Source organism: Tyto alba, unplaced genomic scaffold, assembly GCF_018691265.1.
Source record: "Tyto alba isolate M040663 unplaced genomic scaffold, T.alba_DEE_v4.0 Super-Scaffold_18, whole genome shotgun sequence".
Lineage (NCBI taxonomy): Eukaryota > Metazoa > Chordata > Aves > Strigiformes > Tytonidae > Tyto > Tyto alba.
Window position 1 is genome coordinate 12,780,970 of NW_024881280.1, and position 24,300 is coordinate 12,805,269.

At 39.2% G+C, this 24,300-nt stretch overlaps 3 protein-coding genes across 4 annotated transcripts in view; 1 reads left to right on the plus strand and 2 right to left on the minus strand.

Moving 5' to 3' along the window:
• Nucleotides 1-24,300, minus strand: part of TMEM229B (transmembrane protein 229B) — a 323,642-nt gene that overhangs the window by 237,693 nt on the left and 61,649 nt on the right. The window lies entirely within an intron of this gene.
• On the minus strand, nucleotides 2,091-13,232 carry EIF2S1 (eukaryotic translation initiation factor 2 subunit alpha). 2 transcript variants are annotated; one of them, XM_042790963.1, is made up of 8 exons: nucleotides 13,208-13,232; nucleotides 10,778-11,019; nucleotides 9,169-9,248; nucleotides 8,565-8,716; nucleotides 5,969-6,075; nucleotides 3,993-4,090; nucleotides 2,924-3,067; nucleotides 2,091-2,622 (listed from the first exon to the last, which is right to left on the minus strand). In XM_042790963.1, exons 2-8 carry the CDS (start codon nucleotides 11,016-11,018, stop codon nucleotides 2,497-2,499), a joined length of 948 nt encoding a protein of 315 aa, XP_042646897.1. In that variant the 5' UTR covers nucleotide 11,019; nucleotides 13,208-13,232; the 3' UTR covers nucleotides 2,091-2,496. The 2 variants fall into 2 exon arrangements, with proteins under 2 accessions (XP_042646897.1, XP_042646896.1); XM_042790962.1 differs by lacking the exon at nucleotides 13,208-13,232 and adding an exon at nucleotides 12,900-13,014.
• ATP6V1D (ATPase H+ transporting V1 subunit D) lies at nucleotides 13,339-23,604 on the plus strand. Its single transcript, XM_042790966.1, has 9 exons — nucleotides 13,339-13,463; nucleotides 16,055-16,172; nucleotides 17,331-17,410; nucleotides 18,804-18,871; nucleotides 19,562-19,606; nucleotides 20,077-20,180; nucleotides 20,607-20,673; nucleotides 22,122-22,200; nucleotides 22,825-23,604. The coding sequence occupies exons 1-9, from the start codon at nucleotides 13,423-13,425 to the stop codon at nucleotides 22,964-22,966; spliced, it is 744 nt and encodes a 247-aa protein (XP_042646900.1). The 5' UTR covers nucleotides 13,339-13,422; the 3' UTR covers nucleotides 22,967-23,604.

The following is a 24,300-nucleotide window of genomic DNA, read 5'->3' on the forward strand; positions in this document are numbered from 1 at the left end:
TTTGGTTTTTTTTTTTTTTTTGCTATTAAGGAGTCCTAATCAGATATTGTAAGTAAAAGTTTCCAAGCCGCCAATCTCACAAAATTAATTTGGGATATGAAAGTCAAGCTGAGATCCTTATAATCAACACATGAGGCCAAGCCCTGTCCCCAGGTATAGCTGTGCCTTTCCCTTCAGTTCACTGCACGAGCACAAGGGGAGCTTTTGGCCTTGCAATTACAATTGAGTGAACAGCACAGCTGCTAATGAACAGCAGGACTACGCTACCCTGCTTTAGTGACTCAGAGATGTTCCCGCAAAACCCACAACCCTTGCTTTAAGCACTTGGTAAGCAAATGCAGTTCCAAGCATACAAAATAAACTGAATGAGACAGAAGGTATCATCTCAGCAACTTTAAAGATGCCCAAGTCATGGGCTGTGGCAACCAATGCAGCCCAGCTGAGGCCTTCACAGGCCCAGCGCTCCCTTACACACACCCTAACAACAGGCCTCGAAAGCGGCCCTCACAGACCCCCTCCTTCCAGCTACCGCAACACCTGAGAAATACCCACTCAGTTGTCTTGCATCTTTTATTTAAGCTTCTTGGTTAAAATTTGCTCAGGCAACAGGAGACTGATTTTATCTGACAGGACAACAAGAGATTGAAATGCATTTATCTTAAGCCACTTTGTTACTGTCCTCACCATCTCAGTCTTTTTTCAGGCACTCAAAATTGACACAGGGCTGAGTACACCAGGGTGCTGGGGCTCTAACTGGAAAAGTTCTTGCAGATACTGAACAAATGTAGTGAACTTTTCCTAACAGAAATGACCCTCACCTATTAACACACCAAAACAGCTCTTAGAAATGATACTAATTGTAACCCCTTAATGGCACACCAAGGAAAGAGCATGTGTGACTCCTTTAGTGCTTTCCTTTACAGCATGATTTTGGCATACAGATCACATGGTGACTGCGTTTTTAACCACCTTGTGCTTTAGTCCAAGTATCCAGAGATTGTGCTTAATGGCAGTCAGGTCATTATTTTAGCAAACAGGCAGTTGGAAGAGCTGTTCAAACAGGAAATGGACATTATCACAACTTCAAGCCATGACAAGGCTGTCACACACAGCTTCTGAAGAAACAATTTAAGAAAATAACCATAAAAAAAAAGTCTGTTTCCATTTTGTGATGACACGTTTAGGTATTTTCCAACACTGTAAAGACTGGAAGTTACTTAACCTTTTTGACTTTGCATTACTATTAAGAGTTGGGTACAGGTGAACTTCAACAACCAAGCACAGGTTGCAATATGTATGCCCTTTGTGACAACACCATGTAGCAATGAGATTGTACTGTGGTAGTAGAAACTAGTATTAAGAATTCCTAGTTAAGGCTCAAAGCCACATTTTTCACACATTTTTCCTTTTTTCTTAATATTCTGTGCTTCTAGGAGATGGGCAGTATGGGACATGAAAAATTTTTTAAAAAAAGTAAATACATTTTGAAATATAGCAATTTGGAAAGGTTACTTAAAATAACTCCTCTCCCCCAGTTCCCACAGACAAGGAAAACTGGATTATTATTTTTTATATTCCAACATGGAAAGGACATCGTGTTTCTCTTCTTCAGAGAAGATAAACACGTTGTTTCTAGAGTGGATAGCTCAGTCCAGTGTAAACCAGATTTAGGGTAGGCAGAATTGAACATCGTGCAGCAGAGGGCTCACAAGACAGTACTGGCTATTTTGAAGTATGAGTAAATTCATTAAAGCTTCTGCTATATTCCTGTATAGGAGCAAAGTGCAACTGTATATAATTTGTCATTTATCAGCTATGTTTATTGGAATGGTAACAAGCTATTTTCAAAGTTTTCAAGTTCTCAGTCCCTAAACACAGATGATAAACAAAGGAAATGCTCTTTTAAGTCTACATCAACAAATTTGCCAAAACCCCATTTTGTTCCAATCATTCTTGGCTTGATTTAAAGTAAACAAAATAAAGCCCTTTCAAAGTTAGAGGGGAGTCACCCACTGATCACACCCTTCCAGGTTTTATAATTCACATCACTCTAGGCCATGTGACAAAAGAGGAAAAAAAAAATCTTGGAATTACAGAGCCCAGAAATTTATTGAATATTTGCTGAAATACATTATGTATAGGACTGTTCAGCTTGCTTGGTTTTGATGCTCACAGGAAAGATCATTAACAGATGCTCTGAGCTGTAATCACCAATTAAGAATTGTTATGTATGAAAGTGTTAAACATGGGGCTGCAACCTCCTTCTGGCCAGATTGTTGTCTTGAATTTGACTAGGCACCTTCTGTTCAAAGCATTCAAATTGCGTAAGATGCTGCATCAAATGCTATTTAGAAGAGCCTTTTACATTTTGGTCTTTTTAAAACACTTCAAGTATTTGCATATGAAGTTTGCAATACTGGAAACATTTAGTCCAGAGTGTTTGCAATGGTGTCTCTAATTTTTCACATGGTGATTCTTCTAAATATCCCAGAACATTTAGTCTTCAGTTTTGGCTTCCATTTCCTCAGCATCATCATCCCCATCCACTTCGGCATTTTCCCTCTCCAGTCTTTCCAACTGCCTTGCAAGCTCAGTCTCATCTGTGTCAGTAACCACCTTAGGCTGAAAAAAACCCAAACCAGAATATATGGTAAACCATCATAAAGAAACACTATAGATATTTGTAGATTCTGATTCTACATAAAGAGCAAGAAACAAGATACATCCTGAAGTTGCACAGTAAAAATCAGGAAAATCAGAACTTTTGCCCATTTGTTTATTTAAGGAACAGAGAAGTTGAGGGGTTTTTTAGCTTTTTAATACTTTTAGCTAAAATTTTTTCTAGCACTACTGATCTTGCTCTACTTTAAAAATGTAGTGAGGAGAAAAAAAAATTACATTTTAGAATGTAATGTGTTCTTACCTCCATCTGCACATTAAAGACTCCTCTCTTCTCCTCAATTTTTTCTTTAATTACAGCCATGGCTTGATTCAGAACGGACAGTCCTTCAGTTCTCTCCAGTGTTGTAGTAGTCATCACATAACGAGGAGGGGCTATCAGATTAATCTATCATATTGTAGGGATTGAGGGGGAAGTAAGAAAAATGACGAAAAAAGCAAACTCAGTAACAAAAACAGACAGAAAAGTATTGAAAGCCAAGTGAGCAACACTGCTCTGAATGTACAATTCACAGAAGAAGAAACATTTTCCCATTAGAAAAACCCGTTCTCAAAGCATAAACTTGGACTGAGATAGCAGACAAGAAAGTGCACAGCCTGTCTGATTTCCAGTATCAGCATCAGTTATTTTTATATAGTATGTTTATTTAGACAAATAGTGTTAAGCAGAGAGAACATCCACTTTGCAGATCAGTAAAACAGCCTATCGTATAATTTTTCAAAGAATTAGAAGTGTTACAACCAGTACTTTTTTTTTTTCTTCTAAGACGACTGAATAAGTAAATTTTTCCTTTTGTTACAAGAAACCATTATGAGAAATAATTTTCAAAGAAGGAAGTGTTTTCAAGTTTTTTGAAAACCCTTATTCAGTAATACACTCAATATCCTAAAATTGTTGGGGAAGAAAAACTAGGCCTGGGTACAGTAGCCATTTTACCTACACGCAAACACACGTGGAACAAACATTTATTTTCTTACACAATCTTATACATGAAAATAAAGTTTATTGCTCCCTACCTAAGGCTATATAAAGGAACAGTAGGTATGTAATGTGCCAATACTAGACTTTAATAAACCAAACAGAATAAATACAGCTTCTTGAACTTGGGAAGCCACAGCACAGACAAAGGAACAGCTGCCAGCACACAGCTGAAAGGAAGTATGTCACAAACCTGTTAGAGGAGACTCAGAAGGCAACCAAATGGCTTCCCGGCCTCAGCTGTGTGACTGCAACAATTGCAATTGCATGCTACTGATACCTGAGGGCATCAGAAAACTTTGCTTCTGATTTCACTATTAAGACAGACACTTACTTTAATGGGCATGTTCTCTGTGGAACAGTTCAAGCCTGCTCTCAAAGCTTCTTTTACTGCATCTATGCCTTCATAACCATAACAGGCCACCTCAATATCTAGGACAGAGGAATAGAAATAATAAAACTTTAAAGTTATCAAAAGTTGTAGAATCTTTAAAGTTTTTAACCTAAGCTTTAATAAAGCTTTTTAGCATTCAATGATATCCATGAGAGCCTCGGTAGCTCTGAAAACTGAGGAACGCATTTCACTTTTTTGACTTGTAAGTTGAGGTAAAATTCTTCACAAATTCTTTAAACAGGCAACATTTTACACTGTGCTTTGAAAAGGCAAGATATGAATTATAACCCCACATTCATTCACCTTTCACCCAGTAAATTCAAGAGGAATAACTATGTATTTCACATGGAGAGATGAAGATATAAAAGCAATAAATACTAGAGAAAATGAAAGATCTGTCACGAAAAATGAAACTTGAAAAACAGCACATCCACAAATTCATGGAATTGTCAGCAATTACAACAGAGGCAGAGGCATCACTTGAAGCACACTGGAATTGTGTGGTTTTTTGTTTGTTTTTTTTTTTTTTTTTTTTTTTTTCTTTCTTAAGGTAAGTCGTATTATAACATATAGTTAAATGATAGTGAACTATAACTGTTTGTAGATGTTTGGAACTTAAGGCACAGACTAATGCCGGTCATACCTGTCTTTAGACTAATCAGGATATTACAAAGATTTCTCTACCTATGTAGCAAAGGTGCAAGACTAAGCTACCCAGAGAAGTCAGTCTCACTTCTAGGTGACTAACAAGAACCTGCTAACTCTCAGCTAACAAACAAATTCACAGAAGAGCATCCCAGTCAGCCTCAGGCCGAGACCACAAGCTGATGGAAAGTTTCTATGCTTGCCTTGAAGACAAAATTAGAAACAACTTAGACCATCAGAACAAAATAGGCAAGACAAAGGAAGTAAGAGAACATGCTCATTAAGTAACTATTATCCAAATTAATGAAGTGCTCTTCATGTTAGTGAATTCATTTTTTGTGTTAATCAAATCCTACTTACATTTTTGAAGTTAACTCACAGGGATCTAAAGTAACAGGTAAAGGAATTTTGCATTACCTTACTTTCTGCACCCTCCTCTTGCTTTCACTGTCATGTGGATATTGCTTATCTTTTCTTCTCTCCACAGTAACCAACAAGTGCTAATGCTCTTCAATATATCCTTGCAGAGCAGAGGCAATTTCTCAAACTAGTTAGAAGTGTGACTCTGCTATACTGACTACCTGTTTAATGGCAAGCATGCTTTTAGGCTGTTAGCTGTACAACCAGATTTACAGCTTTAAAGTATGCCTTCCCTAGGTAGCACAGTCATGTGCCTTTTCTGCCTGCACTGAATTAGTAAGAGGCGAACTACATCATACACTTTATGAAGATGTTAGAGATGTGCCAGGCTTGAGCTAATACATCCTGCTGAATGGTTTGCAATCAGCCAGTTAGAAATACAGCCAGAGCAAAGTCAGAACTATTTTCTCATGTTCACGAACATGTAGCTAAGACATATGCTGTAGACATGTTGACAGGGATAAATCCTCCTGTTGGGGAATCAATTAATTTAACAGCTTGAATAATAAAAAAAATATTTTATAGTTATTACTGCATCTACAATATTTAAATTCATTGTGTGCCAATGCAATATGACATACTGCATTATATATCAGGACAACTACACTGTGTCCCAAGGAATCTGCAGTTTGGGGTGAAAAATAAAAGCCAAACCACCTTGCACTTAGGGACAGAACCCACATAAGTATTTTGCAAGCAATCCTTGATTAAGGTGACTTAATTCTGAACAGTTCCACTCAAATATCAGCACTACAAACCACTAGTTTTAACTGAGTTTATAGTTTGTGACAAAATACACTAACTTGATTTAAGTGTCAAGACATTTCAATGAACATCTGGAAAGAACTCACCAGCTCGGATTTTGACTGCTTGCGGTGTCAGACGTCTGTTAATATTGTCAATCAATACACGCCTCTCTTCCTCTGTCAGATCTAGGCTGTCCAGGATTGCAGGGTCCCTGAGACAAGCAAACCAACATTACAGAAGTTATATCGAAGTGGAATATGACACAACATTAACTTCTGGTACTATTTCAATATTCTTATGTATAATCCTAGCGATCTACTAGGCAAAGAAAACAGAAACATTTCTTAAGAGTCCATTGAAACACTGGAAGAAAATAAATGCATCTATTTTTGAAATATTTTCTCTTGGAAGCATTTAACAACAACGCATCTAAGTAGTTTACTCAATCTGTTCCTGGAAGGAAAGATTAGACAGAATGTCATTTGTATACGATACACAGAATGAGATAAATATCTGTTGCTTGGTACTTGTGTTCCCTCCAATGTGAAGATAAACCCATATTGCATGAAAGAAAATCCATGATGAATCTGAAGTTTTTGAGTTATTTTTAGTGTTTTATTCAAATGCAAGATTTCTGTCATTCTGCAAATTAACCTATACTCATTCCATGTTATTTTGTATTACCTTTTTAACAGTAACTGGATCACAGAAACACATACTTATCTGCTGGCTACATTCTTGGCTAAAGAAAGGATAAAAGTCTTTAAAATCACAAGCTAACAGTTTTAAATCCAGAGATCACAGATGCAAACTCTTTCGCTGTTTACCAATATAAATTAGCAGCTCTTATTTGAAGAAGTGATGTCAATTTTCTAATGCTGTATTAATTTTATCCAAAGTATATCTGAAACGGAGAACAAAACCAAATACAAAAGCTGTTCTCATTCTTCAGAGGAAAGAGTTGCAGTTCTCTGAAAAACAATACCAGATCACCTACAATATTACTAACAGGCAAACATGAACTAAAATGGCCAAAAAAATAGGCAATATTGGAGATTGATCTCTGCTGCTAATAAAACGACATCTTTCATGATTTTATATACTGAGTATAAGCATTAGAAGGGCCAAACATCAGCAAATAGAATCCAGAAATACGACAGGTTTTACACATCAGAATATGAACCTGTATGGCACAAGTGATTTATCTGACATGCACATTCTGCTTCTTCACTTACAAACTATCCTGTTAAATCTCTGAGTTACTTTCACGAGCATCTGGTAGGCATTCAACAAATAGGTTCTTGATGTTTCATTTTTACTGATCAGAGGGCAGATATACTTTAAAATTTTGCCACAGGTATCATGCTGTGTGAAACCCCAAAACACTAATCCTCAGTCCTAAGAAAGGAATAACAAGTCAAATTCTTAGAGGGCACACTAAACCTCCTGCAAGCGCTTCAGCAAGCACAGCAATGTCCACATTTTTCTGTTCAACCATTATAGCTTTATGTAGGAACACAACAGGAACAAATAAAACTTGCAGTCCATTGTCAGAAATCTTAAGGCATTACTGATGGACACGTTTTGAGAACAGACAGCTTCAAAGTTTGTGCTCCAAACTGAATAGCAGATGAGCAACAAATGGTGTGTGTGTGTGTGTGTGTGTTCAGGAATTTTTCTGAGTTTCAGAGAAGCTTAAACAGCCAGTGTAACTAGTGTTTTGTTCTTCCAATAAAGAAAGCTACCAATTGCCCTGCTGCTTAAAAGTCAAGACAATTTCTACAATTTTATTACTGCCACCTAGCGTTCAATTTAAGTTCACCATTCATAAGTTTATGTGCTATAAGTGTAAAATTAGAAATGTTTATTGAGAAATCTATTTTTGGTTTGACAATTTCATGGTAGAATTTTTAGAAAGAGACTAAATAGGTTAATTCTGAAAGCAAAATGAAATATCTGACTCCATAAGAAATTAAGAGCTATCAAGCTCAGTGCATATTCCCTTAGAGTCACAACTTCCAACTCTTTCTGTTCAGAATGCCATTTCTAAGTTCATGACCCTATTCCCATTCTTCAAGTTTAGAAGTGTAGAGAAGTAACAAAGTCAGCTTGTTGCATTTAAAAAAGAAAAACTCTGCCCGTGCAGTGGAAGAGTGAGAGTCAGCTGTGAGCAGAAATATCTTCAGACACAGAGCTAGGTATTTTTAATAACATCTGCTGGGACAAAGAAATGGCAAATTCTGACAGACAAACCAACATCAGTGCTGCTTCTTCTGTTAGAAATGTCACAGGCTCATCTGTAGCTATAGAAGATTTCCCAGCGTTTGTAATCATGTTCATTTTATACTTAAGCCATATTATCCACCAATGCCTCAGTATTTCTCCACATCAGATTCAACTACTGCTTTTAAAAACCTGACATACACAGAGTGGCAGACTCAAAGATGGATAAACACAAGTCAATTCTGAGCCTCCTTTCTCAAGAACGTTGGGAACTTGAAGAAAGCAGTAAGACCGAGAAACCTACAATAAGCAACTGGAAGACTGATGTCAAAATTTACTAGGTTTACTTGACCAGCACATTCTATATACTGACTCTGCAGGGGCGGGGGGGGGGAACAAACCAAAAGAAAGTTATGATGAATCTGTAGTTCTCTGCAATTTGAAATAAGCCCCTGAAACTAGAAAAGATGTCCTTACGAGACTGCATGCTTGAATGCATCATAAGCACCGTATCCTGGTCTTTTGTACTTGTCATCAAATACCCAGGCAGTTCTCTGGAACAGACTCTCAAGCTGCTCATCCTTAGTGTACTCCAAGACTTCAGCAACATGGCGAAGGATGCTGTAAACCTGAAACACAGAAGGAGTGTTAAAAAACTCAAATACCAAAACCAGACAAAAATTTATAACCAAAAGTAATATTTAATGGTAAGCCTTCTACTCAGAAGTGTAAGACCACACAGTAGTAGGGGTGGGAGTCGATGCCTTAAACTATCTTCGTGCCTTTTCAATAAAGTTGTCCACAGTGTGCTAAACCAGCATATATTTTTAGATTTCTGATCATTTAAATATACCCCTTTACACCACAGACTTTCAACTGATGTCTTCCTTGATCTATACATTAAGAAGCAGCTTACCAGAGCACTCGTGGACAGATGAACCGATTATACATATTTGCATGGATAAATGAGAATCAGAGTGTGCCTAATAAATGAGAATACTTTATTTTCATATTATCTTATGTCTGTGCATTTTGATTGCTCGGGAAAGAAGCTGGAAATACACAGTGCAGAACAACTTACAGTCTTCGATTTTGTGAACTTGTCTTCACATTTGATTGCCTCCTCTGGTGAAACTCTTCTTTTTGACAAGTCAATATAACCTATTGGGGAAAATAATTTTGAAAGCGTCAGACATTGTGCAAACTAAGTCTAACTGCTTCAAAAGAAATGCATAAAGAATAAACACTGGCTCAGGATTTGCCCCTTGCCTACACTATCCCTAGGTGTTGCTACAGAAAGTAACAAAACCAAACTTTAATGAATTTGATCAAATTATGATCCAAATTGGGATATTAAATTATTATTTCAAGTACTTACAATAGCAAATCTTTTGTACAGCATTCTCTAAAATTACTGCCTTAATGTTTTCTCTGCAAATTTAGAATAAATTTCCATAGCATTTCTGCAATCAGTGATCCATTTTTATGTTGCTGTACACAGTTTGGGCAAAAATCACACCAGCATACAAACAAGCAAGGTTGATGCGTATTTTTGTAGTGGTCAACTCAACTTCCTTCAGCGTTGGCACTGTGTTGGTTTATCTCTGAATGATTTCCTAATAAAGTAGGCCTAGCCTCTAATTCTGAGTCTAACTCCTTGCATACCCTTTTGGGAGAGCTGTCTGTGAAAAAAATTATTCTGAACTATTTCTTAGCAAATCTGAAAAGGCCTCCACCTTCTTCTCATAAACTGTAGGCTCCCCAAAAGATTCAATAAAAGACCACTACGTGAATTTTAGGCATGTTTCTCTGTTAATATGAGAACGAAATCAATTTGTAAGAGGAAGTATTCTTTCATTAGAGATGCTGGGAAATTTACTTCACTTTAGATCTATCTGAAATAAATTTCTTCTTGTCTTTCTTTCCTCTCTGTTTTTTCTGTCATTCATTACTTATCTCAGAGCTAACTGCAGTTTCAGAAGTATTCTAGAAAAGCATATTACTTGAAGAACATCATACCAACAGTCAGTTTTCTAGATGATGTGCTCAATGTTTATTTATATTATTTCTTTATACCTAGATATAGATTTTAAAGATTGCATGGAACAGTATTATCGAAATCCAACATGTCCTAAACAGAAAATATATTGAAAAATCCCCTTTAGAGTAAGAGAGTCAAACATTCAGAAGATAGGAGAAGACAAAGTTGCCTGTACAAATCTCAACTTGTAACCTACAGAATTCATGTGGTATAATAATTCCATACATGTCATTTATTTTATAGTCAAGGTTCAAGATTTGTTAAGGAGCAGGATGGACTCTGAGAATCAAATGCTCACTGTTTAGATGTTTATCTCTACACCAGATGATTCTCCTCTTCAGTTAAGACTTAGAAAATCTACATAGGTATCAAAGGAAAATTCACTTCACTATGGTTTGTTGATCAAACATTGATCTGGTGAGGACTCACTTAAGCAAATCTTTACTGATGTGATTGACCTTCATTAACCCAATTCCCAAAGGACACAGAGGAACTGAAGAATGATCATAATATGGCACAGTGACGGTTTGTTTTGCTTAAGCACCTTAAAAAAAGAACCCCTGGCAAAACCAATACCTAAGCCGCCCAGTTTATCTGCATTTCTCTCTATTAATTCAATCTTGGTATAGCATATAGTATCACCAAATACCTTTCTCTTTGTCAACTCTTATGACCACGACGCATTCATTCCTCCCAATACGGATAAGTTTGTTTATGGAACGAATACGTCTCCTGGACAGCTCACTGAGAAGGATCATGCCTTCAATGTTGTTGTACTCTAGCAGGCTGACATAGGCTCCCATTTCAGCAATGGACCGAACGTTGACCATCACTACATCTTCCACCTCTGGAAATTTATGCTGGTAGAATCTACAGCTTAGTCCTGGCATTCTGGAATTTGAGCAGAAAGAAACAAAAACTTTATTTAACAGTACACCTCTCTCTTCTCTGACAAACATGGTAAAAAAATCAGCAAGGACTGGTGAGGATATAGAGGAACACTGGCACAAAAAGCTGCAAATTAGGATAAGGCTTGTGCAATTCATACTTAGGTTTTAATAGAAATTAAACAATAAATTAACTAGTATTTTAGTATTACCACAACCATTTGCTAAGATGCAAATTCTTCGCATTGAAGTAGAAAAAGCTTGCTACCCAGACTTCATTATCCACTTCAACTGTCATACTGCCTATAGGTATCTCACTGTAGCAAAGAGACTTCAAATGGTGAAAAGGTGGCACTGCACACCTTGTGTTCATCTACATTCATGAGGCTGTGTAAAATTTTAAATCAGATTTTAGCAACAGGAGGATGTGGTAGAGAAGCAGCCTGCATTGGTCACAAATGTATCTGTATGCACATAATAAGACAGCATGGCTGAGAAACTAAGAGGTAGAGCAAAGCTTTTGTAGTACTAAGAAGAGCAGACTCTACACTCCAGAAGATCACTTTCTACACACAGCACAAGATGTTTGGAGTAATCCTGTAAGACCTGCTCCAGAGGCCAGCTGTCAGCAAAGAAAGCAAAGGCAATAATCAGAACCGAAGATAGAACTAGCCTGACATGAATGAAGCACTAAAGGAATAAGGTACTCCTTAATGTACTGCTAGTCAGGAGGAAAAAAAAACCCTGAAAAACAAGAGGATCCTTTCATTATACAGTGTAAAAACATACAAAATTAATGTTTCATAATGATGTAGCAATATGAGGGAATGCTTCAACTGCTTCATTTTCCTGATGATGAATCTACATACTCATCACCTCTAACCAGGTTAGTTCAATTCCTGTTGTCTGCGCCTAGAAGCTTCATACAGAAAGTTTCCTACAGAAGCAGGAGCCTAAGATGCTGAGTCAAACGCATCACTCATTCAGAAAATTTGTTGTATTCACCATTTTGAAGTTTTACTCTTGATCTCTACAGCAGTGCTAATGCTGTCTAGCGATATGAGAATTTAAAGAGAGAGCAAAATGGCAATGCCAAATGCTACATACACATGGCCATACAATTCAGGAGACTGTGTTCACCCTTATCCCCATTATTTGTTTTCAGAAAGGGGAGATGCAGACTAGTAAAGCATTACAAAAACATGCCTACAAAGGTTTCCTGTAACTTCATATAATTTGAAGCTGATCAATTATCTCCAAGATCAAAAATAAAAACTTTACAGTTCCACTTAATGCAGTTCAGCTCAATCCTACACGCCTATTTATAAGTTGCATAATAAAGATATACTGCCAAGCAACAAACCCCAACCACAGCAGGCAAGAAAGGACAAACGCTGCTCCGCACACAGCGTTCTCGCCTCTCTCCACAGATACAAGCTTTTCATTTCAGCCTTCTGTGCAACTCGCAGGAGCAACGCAGCACCCACAGCGCCAACGCTGGAAATCATCTTTCCAAGGCGTCCGAAACGCCTCAGCAAAGGTTTAAGCCCCCGCGGCTGCACAAGCCTCTGCGGAAACTGGCGAAAATGGAGCCCCTTCTGAGCAGCGGCTCCTCCGCCCGCCGGAGCGCCGCTGACACAGGCGATGCCCGACGACTGCGATGGCACCAGGGGGAGGGGAGCGGCCCCCGGGGCGACCGGCAGCCGCTGCCGGGCCGGGCAAAGCCCGTCTCTAACACAGCGAGGGCGAGAGGCCGCCCGGGCCCACCCCGCCGCCGCGCCGAGGCCCCTCCCGCCGCCGCAGGGCCCACAGCCGCGGCCCGGTCCGGGGAAGCGGGGAGGGTGGGGGAGCCGCGTGGCGGGGCGCGCGCCGCAGCCGCCTAACCTGGAAACGGCCGACGGATCCCGCTCCGCGCTCGCGGCCCGGCCTTCCGCGCTGGCCCCACTCCTGCCTCAGCGTGCGCCGCCCGCCCGCCCCCCCACCCCACTGCGCAGGCGCTCACCCGCCCCGCTCCCGCCCCTCCGCACGCCATTGGCCAGCCGCCTGCTCCCCCCGCCGCCATAGAGACTCAACGCCGCGGCAGAAGACCGCTCCTTGCTTAGAGCGCCCCCCACCCCCCGCCCCCGGGAAAGGGGGCGCTGAGAGCCGCGCGGGCGGACAGACTGGTAGGCCTCCGGGTGGCACAGACTGACCCGGCAGCCAACTACGTTCTCTTCCTTCCCGTTCCCGGGGGACACGTGATCAGAAGCCACACGCTACCGCCCGTCGCGGGGGCGGGGCCGGGATGCGTTGGGGGGGGGGGGGGGGGGGGGGAAGAGGGGGCGCCCGCGCGCGTCACGTGATGACGCCGGGCTCCGCGCGCGTCACGTGACGGCGCGGCGACAGCTGGAGCCGACCCGTCGCCACCATGTCGGGCAAGGACCGCATCGAGATCTTCCCCTCGCGGATGTGAGTGTCCGCCCCGCCGCGAGTGGGGGCGGGCTGAGGGGGCGCCGCCGCCGCCGGGGTGGGAGCGGCGGGGCCCGAAGAGGCCCGGGGCGGAACGGTCGGGTTGGTTGTGTGGCCGCTGCTGCCGCGGCCGCTCTGCGCCGCCAAGGGAGCGGGGGGGGGGTGTCTGTGAGGAACACCTAGAGAAGCAGCTGAAGGCCACGTTTACATCTCAGTTCCTCGTTTCAGGCTCAAAAAGAGCTCTGTCAGCCATCAGAGGGCCATGTCAGGGTCCAGCACCAGAGGCAACCAGCTCCCAGTGGGGGAGGCTATTTTAAAATCATGCAGTTATGCAAACCTTCATTTTAAAAAGAACAACTCGTAGAATGTACGTATAAGAAAAAATGCACATATTGAACCGTCGCTTCCCTTGAGTTTTTAATAGACAATACTGCTGTACAAGAAGCTGTCCATAAAGTGTTAAAAAAGAAGGAAGTAAAATGCATAAAGTGCAGTAAACAGTCAAGTAATTTTCCAGATCCTGACAGCAAACTATTTGTCATGAAGTCAGATGTCTCCTGACGAGGCCTAGAAAGCTGCCAGCATCAGAAGGGACACAAACAATTGAAACTGATGTACTAATTAAATTGCTGATTTAATAATGCTGTTTCAGTTTCTCTTCACAAGCCTCCAGGACAGAAAGATATTGCCTTAAGGTGAAAGGCTGTTTCAAATCTTCTTGCATAAAATTGGGTTGATGCCTGCATGTAGCCTTTATAAAAAGGTGCCTTGCGGGACAGAAAACCTCGAATGTATAGTAATAATTATTCCCCCACATGTGAGCTCAGGACATATGAAATAACAGTTTTTAGGGAAAGATTAATACATTACATAGTAAAGGTTTTGTTTTGAAACTTAGTTCAGAAATAAATTATTGCATATACTGAGTCATCTGGTCTCACTCCTGCCCTTTGATAGTGCTTTTTTCATTCAGTTTACCTGTCCGAGGAGGAGGCACTGATTTTCTGGGCTGATAGGTTATTGTGGCAAGAAAGTGGTGATGTACAAAGGCTTAATATTTACAAGCTCTGTTTCAAATGAGGTAATAGCCCAATGTGGCTGATGTTTTGATAGTAATGTAAGCTAGGATGCTAAAGTAAAGATGGCCTACCTCTGCAACAAATATTTTTGTTAATTGACAGGAAAGAATTTCACAAGGCTGGTTCGGTTTGATTTTCTATCTTTATGAAGTGCCTTGCTGGTATGAGCCTCTTCTGTGCTGGATATCATTAATTACAGAAGCTGCTCAGTCTCCTTGACAGTAAACAAGACTTTGTTTAGTGCATTCTCAGGGCCTGTGAAATCTTGCTTGAACTAGAAGGTTGGCCAGTCTCTGGCAGGCGGTGAACAGAGTGAACAAGTTAGTTCAAGGTGGGGACAGAGACGTGCTTGTTGTGAAAGTAAAGTTGCCTTTTTTACTCTTTGATCTTTTTTTTGTTTAGTTTTTTTTGTTGTTGTTGTTTGTTTTTTTTTTTTTTTTTTTATATATCATAACATTCAGAAAGTATTTGCACTTTTCAGTTACAAGTATTTGGTAGATGTTAATGGGGCTATTCTTATCATATGCCAGTAGATGTGGACAGTAATGGATTCCATTATATAGGTGGAATCTTAATTACACTTAGTTTTTCCAAAGTCAGAGAGGAAGTGTATTAGGCTTCTCTTCACACAGAGTTGACTTCAGTATTGTCCTTTGTGTGTAGTGACTGCGTGTACAAAGTGGTAGCTTAGGTTAGCACAGTTTGTGGTTTTTGTAGCATAGCTCCTGCTATTCTAGTTAACTTAAATAAAAAAGATCATTCAAAATAAAATATACTCCACAGCAGAGAGGGAAGCAAGGTTTGGATCCTTCTTCGGTTCCTAATTCTGTACAAGAAACCTGTAAGTGTGCTACTGGAAGTAAACGATATATAATGCTACAGCTAGCTTACTAATGTCCCTTTTAAACTGGTGCTACTTCTGATTGCCTTAAAAAGCTTGTAAATATCCTGCATAGCATATGAAGATACACAATCACTGTACTTTCTGACTTTCTTTAAACCAGAATGTACGACTGCTGTATCTCATTGCTCTGTAAAATCAGAACACAGCGTCAACAGTTACGATCACATGAGGAATTTGCTGTGTTGTCTGATTTTGAGAAGATGACGTAGCAGTAAAAAGAGCTTAAAAGCGATACCAGTGTCACACTAACAGTGGGCTTTTGCGGTAGTTTGATTCTTGATGACTTAAAAGTACCAGAAAAAATGAAAACTCTTTATTTCTTATTATGGAAGCACTGAAGAATGACATGTCAGTTTTCCATGATCTTTGTCTTCACGGATAATAACCTTGTAATTTTCAGTGTTGATGGATATAAACATAATAAATTCCCTTGATTTTAAATGGGAACATAAAATCCTACCCTGAAGTGGCCATCCTGTTTCATTGCAATGATGTTTCTTGGTTCCTTCTTAATTTCAGTCATGCCCATATCAGAAAATTTTGCATAAGTTTTTTCCTAATCCCTTCAGATGACGCAGGACATTTTTATTTATTCATCTCTTTGTCAGGGCTCAGACCATCATGAAAGCTCGTTTGAAAGGGGCCCAAACAGGTCGTAACCTCTTGAAGAAAAAATCTGATGCTTTGACACTTCGATTCAGGCAGATCCTTAAGAAAATTATTGAGGTAGGTAAATTAGAATTTTTCTGTGTTTGACTCACTTTATTTGAAATCTGTTCTGTCAGTTGTGCATCCCTGTTCTGCTAACTTCATTAAGTAGGCTGAAATGTAGGACAACTTTGTGGATAACCTCTTTTTTGTAAATGAGGCTACTGAGGACAGGTGAGCAGAATTATGTTTTTCTGGTTACAGTGATCTATAAATCTTGTAAGAGTTAATTATTTTTCACCTCTTTTCAATCAGGCCTAGGCTCTGCTTTCTTTTGTGTCCCAAGTTCCCTATCAACTCTACTACATTACAGGGAATTTGCTCTGATGCTCCCAAATACTTTAGGAGTGGATTTGACATGTTCTGTATCCCTGTTTTTGTTGCTTTATCTGGCTTGAGAGGATACTGCAGATCTATAAAGTTTCCTGCATGACTCGGTACACTAGAAAGCAGTTTTGTCCAGGTGGAACTTGTTCCTTTATGAAGAAACACCGGGTCCTGCTTCTTCCTTTGCAACATGAATGACAAACCTAAGATACACAGTAGGGCCTGACATGGCTTGTTCTGTTCTACCAGACTAGATGGGTTTTAGTTGTACTGTTCTGGCTGCAACTGCTACAGCGCCCGTGGTTAGCAGTAGTGCTTTGTTGCTATGCTGTAGATGAGCCCTTGGCACTCTCCATCTTGTTTCCTGTAGGCTGTCTAATACACAAAGGCTCTTGCTTCTCAATAGCATGGTTTTTAGCTATAAGGGCTTCAAACGTGTAAAAATTGGGAAAAAATGGAGGAGAGTGCAGCTTCCCAAAGCCGCATACATCTGTATGTTGAAAAACAACTTCATCTGCCTCATAGTATCCAGTACAAAATGCAGAAAGAGTGTTTTCCCACTAAGCCATTTTATGTGGTTGTGATTTAATGCCCATGTAGTAGAGTTTTGTGATTATTAAGACAGACAAGTCTTCTGCTGTTTCTGTGAGTTCCACACTGAAATAGCTGAAATGTTTCTTTTTTTTTGCTCGTCACCTAGGAATTACAGGTTGCAGTTTGAGAGTCAGCTACACATGCAGGACTTTCTCCCTCCCTTAAATCTCATTCTTCTCTTTATGTTGTTATTTATCCTGGAGGAGGAGCAATGATGTGCCTTGTATTTGCTGCCTCTTTTTGTTTTTTAAACAGACAAAAATGCTGATGGGTGAGGTGATGAGAGAAGCTGCCTTTTCACTTGCTGAGGCAAAGTTTACGGCAGGAGATTTCAGGTGAGGATTGCTGATCTTGCCCATGAGAAAGACCGATCAGGAAATTGATTTCTCTAGTGGAAAAAAAGTAAAATTCTTAAATACACTTTAAAAAGAAAAAAAAAGACAGTGGACAAGGTGGGACAGGATGAATAGAACTCCATTAGGTAAAGGTGGGAGACATCAATGCAAGAGAGAGATAATTTGCATGGTGAAAATGTATATTCCATTGGAAGCTAAAGCAAGTGGAAAGATTAACATAATTTACTTTACACAGAAATCCTTGACTTGAGAAGGTGTTTTTTTCTGCTTGGAATCTAAAATGTAGGGAAACGATAATTTATAGCAGAGTATTGGGCTAATTATTTTGATCTTTCTTGTGAATTTAAGGGCTGTATGTAATGTGTTATTTTCTCTCAGTAAGTCATACAGTAGTTTTACTAATTTTTCTAACCTCTTATCTCATTGACCCCTTGTCTCACTAGGGCTAGTGGGAGCTGTATGTGAGAGGGGAAACAACAAATCTTTATACTCCAGTAGGACATTTTAAAATTGTATTTTAATAAATTACAGCTCTAACTAGGATATTTGGGTAGTTCATTCAAGTGTGCATAGGTCTTGTGAAATGAAGTTGGAAAAGTGTTAATTATTCAGCTGATGGTACTACCGATTAATGGGGAAGAACTAAGTGATCAGACACAGTAGTAACCTGTGTGCTGCTGGAGAAAAGTCTTTTTGCTCTTTCATTTGGATATGGAGCCGTTTCCTGTCCTAACCAGTCACAGTGTTTAGCTATAAACAGTAGTCAAATACTACTCTCTGAGAAAACTGTACTTCAGTAGAAGACTTGGCTATAGTGACCTTGTCTTGGAAGACCTTAAGACACTTTAGAATTCTTCAAGATGAATTGTTGTACAAGCTTAAGTTTGTTAATATGACAGAGTTAGTGGGTAAACAAACTCATAAATGTTCTGAAAGAACAAATACATAGAAACTTAAATGAACAAAATGATATGGCCTTGGTCTGCATTAAAGCCTTGAAATTCCTTCACTTTTATCAGGGAAAAAAGTCTCACAGGTTGATTAGACTCAACATTATTTAAATATTTTCAGGTAAGTTGCCAGATAACTGGCTAGTTTTTAGCTATGCTTTGTTACTTGGTCTAAGGCATTTCTAAAGTTATTCTTCACAGAGTCTGCATCTTTTACATTTCCAAACGTTGTCAGAAACCGAATTCTTTCAAAGCTTCTGCATTACCTTTGAAGTCTGTGCAATGAATTGCATAGAGAACTGACCTGAAGATGATTTCCAAATCTTTACAGCTATTTGATAACTACCTAATCTTGTATATAATGGTAACTTAATGAACCACTTCAACTTACCTGATTAAGATGTATGTTTTCTTCCTTACAGTACCACCGTGATCCAAAATGTGAACAAAGCTCAAGTCAAGATCAGGGCTAAAAAAGATAATGTAGCAGGTGACTCTTTTCCAGACTATTTTACCTCTTAAGGGAATTGTGGAAGGAGACTCTGGAATCTGCAGGAATGTATCCAAACACTGTCTCCTCTTCTTTATTTCCCTTATTCATCTAACAGTAGGAACACTTGTAATTTGTTGGGTTTTTTTCATGTACAGCATATAACTTTTATATTTAGTTATTTACCTCTCGTAAAATTAAATGAGTGTACATAAACTGCAGTCCCAATTTCTAGATCTTTGGACAAAGCATAACTTCCATAAGGATTTACTGAAAAATAGATCAGGAAATTAAGTATCACAAATTAACTGTTTCAGGAAATTAAGTATCAATAATTGTCTATGAAGAAAACGATAAAGATACATCAGGATTGAATGCCTAAAATATTCCTTAAGCACAGGGAATACGTTACTAAACAAAAACATAATAAAACTGAACACTGAATAAACTGGAGTATTTCCCTGTATTTTTCATGTGTCTAGATCTCTGATCTCAATACAATTCTGAAGTTCCATATTAAGATGTCAGAACAGCATGACTTAATCATTCCAAGCTATACAGGAAGATTTTGGCAACAAAGTTTCTGACCTTATGTAATTTATTAGAAGCAAATGGGGCAAAAGTGAGTTGTACTTAATAAATCTGTAACCCTTTATGTCTCTTACACACATTTTTGTTCACTTTTCTCAGGTGTAACCTTGCCAGTTTTTGAGCATTACCAGGAAGGAGGGGACAGTAAGTACAAAACAAGTATTTTTTAATCTTACAGGTACTTACAGTTATTCTATGCTAATACAAAAATAATTGTCATGTTGTGTCTTGCTGATAAGTCAGTGTACATCATAGGCACAGGTGTACTTGTTTCTTCTATACTTTGCCCTGTTCCCGTGACATGGAGTGGTTAGTAGGAACTATAGTGGATTTTAATCAGTGAGCTTTTCAGACGAGGAGAAGGCTTGTCTTGAATTACCAGGTTTTGAGACTGGTAGGTCTTAATGTGGACATGCACAACAATGATCTGTAGTAAGATAAACCAATATAAAGACAGTTTGTTAATGGGTTTAGCTTTAGCTTGTCACCTGCTGAACTGTCTGTATCCCTGCAGTTTGTAAAGTACTAATTTTTATCTAGTAAGAAAACACTGTAGTAGCAATAGTAACAACTATTATTTAATGATTTTTTTTTTTTTTTTTTTTTTTTTTCAGGCTATGAGCTGACTGGCTTGGCCAGAGGTGGCGAACAGCTGGCTAAGCTGAAGAGGAACTACGCCAAAGCTGTGGAGCTGCTTGTGGAACTGGCGTCCTTACAGGTTGGTGGAAGGGAAAAAAGAAGAGGATCATTGGTTTGAGTTGTTCTGAAATGAAAGTAATGTAGTCTCAGTGATTGTAGCTTAATGCTTTGAGCTGTACTATACTTCCTTAGTCCCAGTGCTGTACAAAGTTGCAAACCTTTTCCAGCCATGAAACAGTGTTATATTACCACTTCAACAGAAGTCCTTAACTCTAAGAAGAAACTTTCTTTGGGGAGTTGGTATTTGTGACTGCTGATGTGCAGTGTTCAGCGTGCTACTAACATCAAGTAGAAAAAAATTCTGCTTCTATGAGGAATGGAGCCTGTAAAGCTACAGTATCCACTTGGCTTTGGCTTTCAAGTACTATTTAGTTTTGTGTATAGAATTGATGGAAATGCTAAATTTGTCTTGTTCTGTATTAATTATTTAATCCCATTCCATCAGACATCCTTTATTACTTTGGATGAAGCCATTAAAATAACAAACAGACGTGTGAATGCAATTGAACACGGTGAGTATTTTTCCATTTGGGATACATAATATTTTTCTGTCTCCATGCAAGATGAGGAGCAGGGTCATGGCAACCACTCTTCTTTTGGACTGCTTTCTTGTTAGTAAGATTTCTAACCAGTTCAAGAACACTTCAGAAAGCATTACAATGAAGCATATTGCAAGTAAGAACAAAAATTAAAAGCTCAGGGGAATGGACTGGAGTACACAGAGATAAGTGAGAATGCAAACATGAGAAAGGAACCAGGAAATTGTATTGAGAACCTATCAAACAAAGATTTCACAAACACATTCTGGAGTCTCTGTTAGTGACTTTGACTTATTTGATCAAAGAAAAGAAATAGAAGACAACATGTTTCTAGGTGTTAGCTAGCATAATAGCTTTTAAAACTAATGGTGGTGTCCAGTGAAGAGCTAGTGACGTTTTTTTGTTGGTTTTGGATGGGATCACAGTGTAGACATCCAGAGAGAAATCTTGGTAACCTGTTCAGGTTTGTGTTACAGGAAACAAGCAGTTCTAATGTCAATACTCTGGTATTTTTCTTTTATCTGAATTCGTTATCCTTCAAGTTCTTGTTTGTAAATTTGTTTCTTGCAATTTCTTAAGTATTACCTATGCACAATATTGTTGTGACTCCTTTTGCTGCAGTATCCAGGGTGCTTTGATTATTTAAAATTCCCGAGTAGTTGATAGCTCAGATTTAATCATCTTTGCATGTACACAATAACTAATTTCAGTATGTGATTCTACACCATCCTTTTCAGTATTGTTTTACGTAACTTGTTCATTTGAACATGCAGGCATTATCTGCAGTTTATCATTCTGCATATTTGACTATAGAAAAGGTTTCCTCTGCAGCCTTCCAAATAACTTTGATAGTGCTGATAACAGCTTTCTCCTTTCAAAAAGTGATTCCGACACATAGCTTGCCCAGTTGGGTGTTAAAGCTTTGTTTAATGTCTTTACTCTTCCCTTGTGATGGTGTTACATTTGAATATTTGTTTTCATTATGTTTTTTTCAAACCAAGATCATAATTCTTTGACTAAAAGCGCTATATTGAACAGAAGCTTCTGAAAGAATGTAACAGAAGAACTTAGTTTTAATTCAAATCTTGCCCACTACTTAAAGGATTTTTTTTTAACCACTTACATGAGAAAAAAAAAAAAATCAATCAGGGATCAGTGCTTACTGGTTCCATTGCAGCTTTCAAAAGAACATGCTATGGGAGATTCTGTGATGTTCAGAGTCTTAGTTTAGTCCTGGACTTACTGAAGAGAACAAGTTTGTGTACTTGTCCATAATGAAGTAGTACGATCCTCCATGAAAGAGACGGAAATTTTCCCCAGCCAAAAGAATGACTAGATTGACTTCAAACAACCATCTGTGCACTGCATTAGATAACCTGGCTAATATAACAGCAGTCCAACGACTTATTTATATTTTTTAGTGATTATTCCCAGAATCGAGCGTACTCTTTCTTATATCATCACAGAACTGGATGAACGAGAACGAGAGGAATTCTACAGGTAAATATCTAAACCAGTACTAGACAGGTCTTCTTTTCTGAAATTGGCCATTCTTCAGAAGGGACTTAGAAGAACTATTCACCAAATCTGGCAGCAAACACTGTTAAATATGACCAGGTTCTTACTGCACCTCGAGTCTCCAGATCTGGGCAGCTGGAGATCTGCAATTACTTGTCTGAAAGTTACTAATAAATCCCTACCATGAGGTTGTACATAGCTGTCATTATCATTCTTCCAGAGGGAATGATGTGACACAGTACAAGGTGTTCTGCTTTAAGGACACACAGGTCTGTGTTCTGGGCCACCTGAAGCAAAAATGTCAAACCTGAAATGAATTAAAGGAGAATTAAACATGATGAAAGACAGGCAGAGTAGTATAATGCACTGTTTAAGGTCAAGAATGTAATTTATAGTTTAGATGAAGAAATCAGTTCATCTGGAGAGATTAAGTTTTTCAGTGGTAGCATAGTGACAAAAGCCTTTTGCCATTTGCTACAGGATTTTTGTTTCCAGCAGAACTTCTCCAGGCAGCTTTATCATACCTAAGTTGTATGTCATCTTTGCTGCTAGCCTGTTTTAGGAAAACATATTTGTTTCACAGATAAATCACATTTCCCTTCACAGGTTAAAGAAGATCCAGGAAAAGAAAAAAGTATTGAAAGAAAAATCTGAGAAAGAACGGCAGCTACGGAGGGCTGCTGGTGGGGAACGTGAACCAGCCAATCTCTTGGCAGAAGAGAAGGATGAAGACCTTCTCTTCGAATAAGCCAGCACAATTGTTGGATATGCAACAGGGGACCCAGAGTACAGAATGTCCAATTGCAGTATAATTCAGGACGTGTTGCCTCAATGATACTTACGTGGCTTCTCAGTTGGTGTATAAGTCTTGAGTTGAATGGATTGTGGATTTCTACTGGGAGATTAGAAATCTGGAACTTGACTGCAGCATAGGAAGAAAGGAGAGAGGCGTCAGGTGCTCTACTATCAGGAGCACCTTCTATTGCATGTTCAGCCTGTTTCTTCACTTAGTAGGAATGACTGTCCACGGCCCTGGTTTTTGCAGGATGGCTCTGCATTTGCCTAATCAGATTCCTTTTTAGTTGCTCCCCTTCCTAGAGCAAGCAGAGGAAAAATGTTATTGTGGGAGGGAGATGCATGTAATGTTCTTTACTGCTGAACTATTAATGTTCAAGTTGCTTAAAGCAGGTATTGACACAGCTGAAGTCAAATGTCAGTAAAGGCAACTCTAGTTTTCTAACCTGTTGATGAAATCCACAGTCTTCTGTGATTTATTTTGGTTGCACGATCATTACCATTGGCCTAAAACATCTACGGTTTTAATGAGACGTTCTGCCAACTTGTGTATTGTCTGTGCTAGAAACAAGTAAAAAATTTAAATGTTAAGTATCTGGTGTCTGGCTCAAGTTGCTAGAAGATGGGGGTCTTAAAAGCTTGTCATGCTGATTTAAAAATAAATCCTTCACTTCATCCCCTACCCCCAACCTAGAACCTGCACTGGGTAACATCTCTTTTCAGTAACCAAGGAGAAGCGGCTCCCTCCTGCCGCCAACACATAGAAACTCTTCTCAACTGCCCAGCTACACCTTGCTCCCGATCTTCATTGCAGGCAGTAGGCTGGCAGGCAAAGCAGGATTGAAGGTGCAGTAGTTCATCCCTGCTGTGATTCTTCATGTCCTAGGCTGAGCAGGGCAGTCCAGGAGAGGGGCCAATCACCGGCTGGCACTGAGTGTTCCTACAGACAGTGGTTTGCAATCAGCAAACTGAATGCATGCCATAGCAGTACTACTAGTACATTGTCTCTAGCACCACTAGTCTCTTCAGGGTAAGCATCTTGTTTTAAACGTGGTCCAGCACTTAACTGCAGATGCAGGGTAAGTGCAAGGAAATTATTTTCTATTAACAGCTTTAAAAAGTCATTATATAATTGTATGAAGCACAAGGCCATTTCTTCTCTCTTTTGCAACTGAAGACACAGCTAAATAAATCCATACTCTGTTGTAAGATACAGGTCCACCTTGAAAGAAACTGTAGATCTGAGGACATGTTGTTACCTCTCCCACTGGATGCATGGTGTCAGAA

Coding starts and splice junctions, on each gene's coding strand:
- ATP6V1D (XM_042790966.1), top strand. CDS start 13,423: ATGTCGGGCAAGGACCGCATCGAGATCTTCCCCTCGCGGAT. Junction 16,173..17,330: donor TCCTTAAGAAAATTATTGAG/GTAGGTAAATTA, acceptor TTTTTTAAACAG/ACAAAAATGCTGATGGGTGA. Junction 20,181..20,606: donor TGGAACTGGCGTCCTTACAG/GTTGGTGGAAGG, acceptor CCATTCCATCAG/ACATCCTTTATTACTTTGGA.
- EIF2S1 (XM_042790963.1), bottom strand. CDS start 11,018: ATGCCAGGACTAAGCTGTAGATTCTACCAGCATAAATTTCCAGAGGTG. Junction 6,076..8,564: donor GCATTCAAGCATGCAGTCTC/GTAAGGACATCT, acceptor TGCTTGTCTCAG/GGACCCTGCAATCCTGGACA. Junction 2,623..2,923: donor TCTTTAATGTGCAGATGGAG/GTAAGAACACAT, acceptor GGTTTTTTTCAG/CCTAAGGTGGTTACTGACAC.